The following is a 9,993-nucleotide window of genomic DNA, read 5'->3' as shown; positions in this document are numbered from 1 at the left end:
AAAAAAAAAAAAAAAGAAAACAACAATAAAACTGAAATCCTAACAAAAAGGGTTGTGAACTTGAAACCAAAATCTTAAAACCTAATTTCACAAAGTTAAATTGATGAAACCCACAAGCCACTGAACCAATTTCCATAACTAAAGCAAAGCACAAGCTGGTGGCATGGTCCTCCCAACTCCTCACAGCCCAAAGCCCCAGCAGACACCCATTACACTTCAGGGAAAATGTCTTACTCTTTGCAGTTTCAGCTTGTTCTTCTCTGTAGAACCTTTGACACACTTCTTGGTTATCTGAAATGAAAGTTATTTACTTTTAAATGTGGCATGTTTCAATCACTTCTTCCCTAGGGACATCATGGTGGAGCCCTTAGGGAGAGGAAAGAAAGGAATGAGGCCACCACTGTGTGTGCAGATGCTGGTTATTGAACACAGGCCTTTGCACTGACTTCTTTTCTTTCTTTTTTTTTGTATTTTAGGGAAGGGTCTACAGGGTGTTCAGGGTCTCACTACTAGATGAGATGTAGTGATCCGCCTGTTTACAGCCTCCCAAGAGCTGGGATTACAGGCGTGCGCCACCATGCCCAGTCTGGATGGGGCCAGCACAGCAGGCCCAGGGATCCAACCCCGGCCCCTGCTTGCAGGCACTTTAATCCTTTATTTTTATTTATTTTTTTCAAAGTTTTATTGATAAACAGATAGCAATGAGACAGTTTCAAATCAAATCGGAAGTACAGTTTCTTTCTTTTTTTTTAAATTATTTATTTATTTTTTTTTATTACATTTATTTATTGTGTGTGTGTGTGGCCAGCTCAGCCCACCAGGGGGCAGGGCTGGCTGGCATGTGGTGCTGGGGGATTGAACGTTGGTCCCTGTGTTTTGCCAAACTTGTTCCAAGTAGGTGCTTTAGACCACTGAGCCATCTCACCAGCCCCGGAAGTACAGTTTCAACAAATAACACACTGCATATATTCTTCTTAGTGGTTAATTGCTGTACAAGACTTTATTTTTATTTATTTGTTTATTTTTTATTTTGACACAGAGTTTCACTAAATTGCCCAGATTGGACTTCCTCCTGCCTCAGCTTCAGAGTGCTGGGATTGGGCTGGGGATATAGGTCAGTGGTACAGTGCCTGCCTGGCAAGCACAAGGTAGTGAGTATGACTTCCAGTACCAAAAAAAAGGGGTGGGGTAGGGAGGGAGCTGAGGAGATAGCTCAGTGTGACTGTGCTAGGCTCAATCCTCAGTACTATTAAAAAAAAAAAAAGTGTTGGGATTACAGGCATGGGCCTCTCAGATCAGTTAGGGATTTGCACAAGGAGTTCCTGGGGCCAGGCAGACCTGTCACGGGCAGACTCCCTCAGGCCAAATCAAGGGGTAGAGAAGAATGGGAAGAGAAGTTAAATCTGGGAAGAAAGAACTGTCTGGGTTTCTGACAGACTGGCAAAGGCAGGAAAAAAGGAGGTCAAAGCTGAGTTGCAGGCAGGGATATAGTTCAGCGGCACAGCGCCTGCCCGCCTGACAAGCATGAGGTCATGAGTTCCATTCCTGGCACAAAAAAAAAAGCGGAGTTGCAAAACCAAAGACATCATCAATATCCCATCAAAGGGTCCCACAGGTCAACAAAACTGTATTCTAGTGACTTCTTTACATTGGAAAGCTGAACCCCAAGAGGAGCCCCTCTGCTTTAAGGAAAGGTGAGCACAGGCCCGAGAAGGCCATCCCCCTGGGTGTTGGCAGGCACCCTGTCACCAAGGAGGTGGGGTGGAGGTCTGAGCCTGTCCTGGGCAGGTGATGACAGTACCCCAGCCTTGGGCAGCCTCTGTCCCTCAGAATGATTCCCCATGCCAACCCAATGGACCTCACCCCACACTGCAGGCCTTGTAGGAGACTAGAGTGAATGGAATGATTGCCCATCTGCTGTTCTGGCCATGTGGCCAGCAAGCTTAGGGTTAACAAGAACTGGCGACCTGAGTTAACAAGACCAACTTTCACACCAGCGCTGCCAAGGGTTTTCTAGTACTAACACACAAACACACACACACAGTCCTTCGTGCTCTGATAAAATGTTATCTTCTTGAAGTAGGACCGAGTGTTTACAGAGTCCGCTCTCCAACGGCATGCAATCCTGGCACAATGGCTACCTGGGGCCAAGGCCTGATCCCAGCTCTTGGGAGGAAGCACCAGTCAGTCTCCCACAGTGCACAGGTCGGGCCTCCCTGTGTCTAGGCATCTAAATTGCTGTACTCGGTCTGCAGGGAGGCTCTCTGAGGTGGGCACTTCTGATTTCCTGAAAGGGCAGGAAGCAGCTGCTAAGGGGCGCTGGGCTTTGCAGGGAGAGAGAAGGCAGCAGGGAGAGAGAAAACCCCAGAGGCCCATCCTAGCTGGAGCGGGAGGAGGCAAAACCAAACACCTCCACTTCCGCCGGCGTAGAGAAGGCTGTGCTCACAGCAGCCCAGGGCTGTGCAGAGAAGCATGTGACAACTGTCACGTCACCAAGGACTGGAAAGACAGCACCTGCAGAACTGCAATACTGCCAGACTGTAAGAGTGTAACGGGGCAGTGACAGAGACACCTGTCCCTCCATCCCAGCACCAAGGGTGTCTAAGGTGCCCTGAGTGACAAGGAGACATTTCTGGGGTATGTCTTAGGTGAGGAAACGCAACAACAGTGTGTGTTACCAGGTGGTCCCTCCTACACTGAGGACAAGGATGACACAAAACACAGTTCAGGAGATCAAAGAGCAGGCTGCTGGAAGCCACCATATTTAAAAGAAAAAGAGGTAGGCAAGGTCTTAAAATGGATGTCAGGAGTCTGCTTTGAAGAAAGGATGTGGAGGGGCTGGTGAGATAGCTCAGTGGTCTAAAGCACCTATTTAGAACAAGCTAAGCTAAGTAAAACACAGGGACCACGGTTCAATCCCCCAGCACCACATGCCAGCCAGCACCGCCCCCTGGTGGGCTGAGCTGCCCCCCCCACACAAATAAATAAATAAATTAAAGAAAAAAAAAAGGATGTGAAGTGCATTGCTGCCTCCTGGCCTAAAGGAGGGCGACACTGAGCTGGATTCTGAAGAGGAGAACACAGGCCAGAGCTGTGATCACAACTTGCAGGAAGATAGAGGACAGGACCATTAGAGAAACAGAAATCTCAGGTTTCTCAGAAGATGAACCAAAAACTGAGACTGAGGCCAAAGCAAATGCATATGAATTCTAGAATTCCCTTAAATATGTGGAACAAATTTCAAGAACTGCACAAAAAAATTCTGAACAGAAAGCTTCAACCTCAAGACTCAGAGGGAGGAGAAAGAGAAACCACCCCAGAAAAGATAAAATGAAGGGGGCCGGGGAGATGGCTCAGTAGAGTAAGTGCTTGCCTGGCAAGGCCAAGGGCCAGAGTTCAATCCTCTGTTCTGCCAAAAAAAAAAAAAAAAAGATAAACTGAAGAATGAAAAGGAAACTCCGGGGCTGGTGAGATGGCTCAGTGGTCTAAAGCACCTACTTACAATAAGCTAAGCAAAGCCCAGGGACCGTGGTTCAATCCTCCAGCACCACATGCCAGCCAGCCCCGCCCCCTGGTGGGCTGAGCTGGCCACATACATACATAAATAAATAAAATTAAAAAAAAAAAAAAAGGAAACTCCGAGTGAGCACACTATGAGACCCAGGAGAAGGCGTCTACTCAGCACTGTGGACCACTGATAAGATTTGAACCCTGTTGCACAGGGACCGGGGTTTGATCCCCAGTGTGCCGTGCCAGTCCCACCCCCAGGGCATGCTGAGAGGGTGACTGAGACTGGGCATGTTGGCGCACACCTGTAAACTCAGCGCTTGGGAGGCTGAAGTCAAGAGGATCACTATGAGTCCGAGCTGAATAATGAGACCTTGTGTACTAAATACTTTAAAAAAAAAAAAAAAAAAAAAGGAAAAGGTTGCCAAGTCAGGTCTCAAAAAGAGGACAGATGAGGCTGTGAGGAGTGGGATGTAGAGCTTGCCGTGAAACCACCAAAGCAATCGCTGGCCACAAGTTTGTAAAAGCCAAAAAGGAGGCTGAAACTTACAGACTGCTCAAGAAAAGGAGAAACTTGCATAGGGCTTTGAAGCGAAGAAGCTGAGAAACCAAGAGCCGCAAGGAGTACATGTCAAAGGCAAAAGATTTATACGCTCTGAAGAGAACCAGAGTACAGGAAGTATGTGTAACTGAGCAGAACACCTCAAGACACATGTGGGCTTCATTTACAGAAAAAAAATTTCTGCTTAGGTCAAAGGTATCAGGAAATTGACAGAAGTAGATAAAAGTAAGCATAAATCTTGGGAGTTGTCCACTTTTTTCCTAAGTTCATTCTACTGAAATAAAAGTATTTTGTTATTTATGTAAGAAATCTAAGCATAAAGGAAAAGATAAGATTTTGTCTACAGACCTACAGTATAAAATCAATATTGCCTTTTTTTCTGTGTGATATAGCGTAGCCTGATCCTTGTACTTTCTTATTTATTCTTGGTGTAACTGCATATTTTCTTTGTTAAATCATTTACTTAGTTAGTTGATACAGGGTCTCACTATGCAGCTCGGACTCTAGTAATCCTCCTGTCTCAGCCTCCCAGCACTGGATTATAGGTGTGTGCCACCATGTCTGGTTTCTAGTGGCCAGTAGGGCATGTGGTACCGGGGATGAAACCCAGGTCCTTCCGCTTGCCAGGCAGGTGCTTAGATTGCTGAACTACCTCTCCAGCCCTAGAATGCTTTTTAAAGATTGGGTTTTGTTTAAAATGGATTAGTCATAAATATAAAAAAAGTCTGTTAATGCTATTTTTCCTGTAATCACCTTAAGGCTATAAATTACCTACATGACTGTAATTACTTCAATGCTATAAAGATTATTATTTAAAAAACAAATTTTAAAGAAAAGAGTAAAAAACAAATAACACGGAGAATAAAGTGGTCCCTTGGGACCCACAGGGGACTGCTCCCAGAACCCAAGCAGACACCAAAATCCTTACATGCTGCGGTTCCTTAAATAAAGTGGCCGAGGATTTGCACAGAAGTCTCACACATCGTCCTGGAGACTCTGCATCACTTCCAGATAACCTCACGTACCAGCGTATTTCCTGAGCAGTTACTGTACGACACCATCTGCTGGAGTTCGGTACAGATGCAACTTTTTTCCTCAGATCCAAACATTTCTGACCACAGCTGACCCCGGCCAAGGGGTGCGGAACCTGCAGAGGAGGGCTGGCTAGGAGCAGGCCAGGCAGGTTCCAGCAGCACCACAGCACCAGCCGCAGCGTTTGTGCAAAGACCTTGCATCACTAATAGGCTAAGTCTCAAACACACTTAAGGAATGCCTGAAAGGCTCACATGCTAATCAAACAGCCCTGAAATTATCCAGAAAGGCTGTTCCAAAGCTATTATTTTTCAAAGTGAAAGTCCTCAGGTCCCAGGACTGGCGCTTAGATTGCTGAACAAGTAACAGCCCCCAGGCGTCCCAGGAAGGGAGAGAGCAGGATGTGTCTTTCTAGACAAGCTCCCATTTTCCTGTATTCAAACAAAGAACAGTAAAACAAAACAAAACCCATAGAAGAATCCTAATGATGACCCAAGGAACCCTACTGTACACAGCAAAGGGTGTAAGGACACACTCCTGTAAGCCTCAAAGTGACAAGAGGCAAGTGCTCAGTGGGAGGGAAAGCAGCCAACAGAAACGCTTCCAGCAGAAGCCAGAGGCAGTGGTGCACCCTGTAATCTCAGCACTGGGGAGTTGAGGCAAGAGGACCTCATTTGAGCCTAGCAGGGCTGGGGATTTAACTCAGTGCCAAGTCCCTCATTAGGTCCCCCACATCACAAAACAAAAAAGAAAAGGAAAAGGAAAAGGACCCTCAGGATGGGAGTGAGGCTTTTTTTTTTTCCCCCAGAATCACCTGAGGGCAGGTGGAAAGTATTCAGCCCTGTAGGGAGATGTCTGTGCTAAACACAGATGTTTTTCCTTGTTCATTCCCTAAACAACAACACTCTAGATAGCACTTACGCTGCGCACCACAGGAGGCTGTGCACCACAGGAGGCTGTGCACAGGTTCTGCGTAGACGGGATCCTAGAACAGTTAGTGGAGGCCTTAAGGGATAATGCTAGCTTAAGTGCACTGGGCACTCGGCCAAGTGGCCTGCGTCTCCCACGGGGGCACTCAGGGCTGCACAGCCCCCCAAAGGTCTCCTCATCATCACTTCACACACCTCTCAGGCATCTGGTGCTTCCCAACACTTCCACCTGGAGAGACAGACCCAGGCCCAGGTGGCAGCTGTGGCCATAGCCTCTGGTAGTTGAAGTCTTCACCACTTACATGTCAATTAAAACGTCAAGACCCTACACTGCCTTTTAGGGCACACCAAAACCTGGAGCAGTGTTCAGCGTGAGACTGGCATCTCACGGGCACACTTCCATGCAGGAATGTAGCTCAGTAGCAGAGTGCTTGCCTAGCATGTGATATGACCTGGGTTTAATCCCAAATCTAATTAAAAAAAAAACTTAAACACACATTTCCTTAATTTTGTACACTTGGTACACACGTTCAGTTGTTCTAAAAACATAAAGGTTCTTGGGCCAGCCAGATAGCTCAGCAGAAGGTTCGATCCCTGGCATGCCGTACCAGTGCACTGAGACAGCAACTGAGACTGGGCGTGGGGGCGCGCACCTGTAATCCCAGCACTTGGGAAGCTGAAAACAGGAGGATCACTATGAGTCCAGTCTGTGTAGTGAGACCCTGTACTAAATACATACATAAATAAATAAAAACATCAAGGTTCTGGACAAACTAAAACTGCTTCCTGACCAGCCTCAACTATGTGACTTAGCTGCAGACATAAAAAGCAAACTGAATGGAAATGCGTAGAAGTTCTTGCCATTATGCTCAACAAACTATTGCAAACTGCTGCAAAAAGCCCAACTGAGATTCAAGCCACCCCTGGTAGGGAACAGAAGGCTGACAATAGGAGAACACCACCCTGGCTTCACCCCCCTACAGGGCTATTTCTGTCAGCATGTAACAAAGAACACAAGCTTTCCCTTTTGCTTGTAGGTGGGGTGTGTGTGTGTGTGTACTGGGAATTAAATCCAGGGCCTTCCCAACCAGCCATATCCCAGCCCTTTTTCATTTTGTCTTATTGTTATACTGCAGAACCCAGAGCCTTTTACTGAACTACATCCCCAGATCTTTTTATTTTTTGAAACAGGATCTCACTGAGTTGTCCAGGTTGGTCTCAAACTTGAGGCCCTCCTGCCTCAGACTCCCACAGGGCTCTGGTTACAGGTGTGCGCAATTTGAACTAGCTGTTTTTATTTTCGTGACAGGGTCTCCCTAAGTTGCTCCCTCTGGGCTAGAAATTTCAGTTCTCCCTCACAGACTCCCAGAATGCTGGAATTATAGGCATGTGCATGATACTGGGCTTTTTTCTTTTTTTGTAAGTCTAGGGATTGAACCCAGGACCTCATGTATGCCAGGTGTAATGATTTGATACATCGTATTAACTTGCGAAGTTTAACTAAAGGGCTCTACAGGGGACCAGGATCCTCACTTTGTAAACATCCTGAGCCTGTAGAAGAGGGCAAGAGATGGCTTGCTTAGAATACCAGGGAGGAAAAGAGGCTAGCTCTTCCTCATGTTGCTCTTGTTGCTTTTGCGGTCTTTTGCAGCCATGAACTGCACCTCCTGTACCATGCCACCCTGCCTGGGAGCCAGCTGATTGTGGCCTGAAACTTACACAAACTGCCAGCTAAATAAACATTCCCTCCCTTAATTTTGATTTTAAATTTTTTTTTTTTTTTTTTTGTGGAACCGAGGATTGAACTCAGATCCTTGAGTTTGCCAGTCAAGCGCTTATCCTACTGAGCCATCTCCCCGGCCCCTCCCTTAATTTTGAATGCTGGGTATTTTGTTTTAGCAATGAGAGAAAGTAACCAAGACACCAGACAAGCATTCTGCTCCTGCGCTACCTCACCAGCCAGTCATTTTATTTGGTGTCAGTAAGCTCTCCAGGTTGGCCTTGAACTTGCAATCCTCCTGCCTCTACTTTCCAAGCAGCTAGGATGACAGGCCTGTGCTACTGCTCTCAACAGAGTTCTACTCTTGACTTACATTGTTTGGCTCTAGTTTCTTGAGACAAGATCTCACTATGCAGTTCAGCTCACTTTGTACCTCAGGCTGGCCCTGAACTCAAGGCAGTCCCCCTGCCTCAGCCTCTGAATGCTGGGATGGCACATGTGCACCATCATGCCCAGTTTGACTCAGTTTATGAACCTAAAGTGGAAGCCAGCTTTTCGCTTGCCTACAATCCTCAGAAGGGGAAAACCAAGACAAGAAATGGAGCTACTTACAAGATACAACAAAATCAACATCATAAAACCAACAGCTTTACAATACATCAATAATGAGCTAGTTGAGAAAGATAGCAAGAAAATAATTCCACCCACAATATAAGGAAACAAAACATCTAATGATATATCTACCCAAAGAGGTGACAAAAGTCTCCAGTGAAAATTTTAGAACACTGAAGAAAGAAATTGAGGACATCTGAACAAAGAAAACATGTTCATGGGGCTGGTGAGATGGCTCAGTGGTCTAAAGCACCTACTTAGAACAAGCTAAGCTAAGCAAAAACACAGGGACCGCGGTTCAATCCCCCAGCACCACATGCCAGCCAGCCCCGCCCCCTGGTGGGCTGAGCTGGCCACACACACAAAATGAATGAATGAATAAATAAATAAATAATTCTTTAAAAAAAAAAAAAAAAAAAGAAAACATGTTCATGGGCTGGCAGAACAGTGTTGAAAAATAATCTACAGATTCAATGTCATCTCCATCAAAATACCAATGATGTTCCTCATAGTACTAGAAAGAGATGACCCGGGGTCATTGGCAAGATGGCGGCGCCCGGGCTGCTGCGCTGTTTCTCGCGGCTGCTGGTTCCGGCCGGGATCCCACGTGGACCTTCAGCACGCTCGGAGTTCTACGTGTGCGACCAGCCAAATGACAAACCAGACTGGCTGAAAGTTGCGCTGAACTCGGGCACCGCCGCCTGCCTTTGGTTCTATTTCATCAAACAACATAATGAAGATCTTTCAGAATATAAAAGAAGAAATGGGTGGGAATAAGCTTTGGAAATACTTTTATAGTGTGCTCCCCATACGTTATAACAGATGCCCTGGCTTTTCCAACCTGTTGACTTGAGAATGTGAGAACAGTTATATGTAAATGTGTATCAAGGGCTGGTGAGATGGCTCAGTTGTCTAAAGCACCTACTTAGAACAAGCTTAGCAAATCACAGGGACCGCGGTTCAATCCCCCAGCACCACATGCCAGCCAGCGCCGCCCCCTGGTGGGCTGAGCAGGCCACACACACACACACACACACACACACACAAATAAATAAACTTTAAAAAAAAATGTGTATCAAGCCAGCTTTTGTGTTTTTCTTCATTAAAGTAAAAATACTTATATATTAAAAAAAAGAAAGAAAGAAAGAAAGAAAGAAAGAAAGAAAAAGATGACCCAAAGTACAGAGACACAGAAGGCCCTGAATAGCCAAACCAATCCTAAGCAAAAGAGCCCAGCATGAAGGTGCATTCCTGAATCCTACCACTTGGGAGGCTGCAGCAAGAAAATCATTGCAAACTAAAGGCCAGCCAAGAACACAGTGAGATTTTATCTAGGGGAAAAAAACAAAACACCACAAATAAATAAACAAATAAATAGCTGGGGAGCTGCCGGCAGCCTGAGTGGCCAGAAGCCAGTGGATGAGCCCAGTGCGGACACCAGCATAAGTTCAGGAGTTGTGGCAGTGGCAGTAGCTCCAGAGGAAGAGCTCTAGAGGAAGAGAACGAAAAAGGAAAGCTGATCCTTTCTGCAGCTAATGGTATAATTGCCTGTGTGTGTGTGTGTGTGTGTGTGTGTGTATGTGTGTGGAACCTGGGATTGAACTCAGGCCTTTGTGTGTGCCAGGCAAGTG

At 46.2% G+C, this 9,993-nt stretch overlaps 1 protein-coding gene and 1 pseudogene across 1 annotated transcript in view; one reads left to right on the top strand and one right to left on the bottom strand.

The window, feature by feature from the left end:
• Positions 1–9,993, bottom strand: part of Chaf1a (chromatin assembly factor 1 subunit A) — a 41,296-nt gene that overhangs the window by 15,251 nt on the left and 16,052 nt on the right. Inside the window, exon 4 of the mRNA XM_023716935.1 lies at positions 235–291. Within this exon, the coding sequence (XP_023572703.1) occupies positions 235–291 (57 nt within the window). The remainder of the gene's footprint in view (positions 1–234; positions 292–9,993) is intronic.
• Positions 8,909–9,139, top strand: LOC105742399 (annotated as a pseudogene).

This window comes from Octodon degus, unplaced genomic scaffold, assembly GCF_000260255.1.
Source record: "Octodon degus isolate 3935 unplaced genomic scaffold, OctDeg1.0 scaffold00050, whole genome shotgun sequence".
NCBI classification, from domain to species: domain Eukaryota; kingdom Metazoa; phylum Chordata; class Mammalia; order Rodentia; family Octodontidae; genus Octodon; species Octodon degus.
Note: the sequence above shows the minus strand (reverse complement) of the source record. Positions and strands in the feature narration are given on the sequence as shown.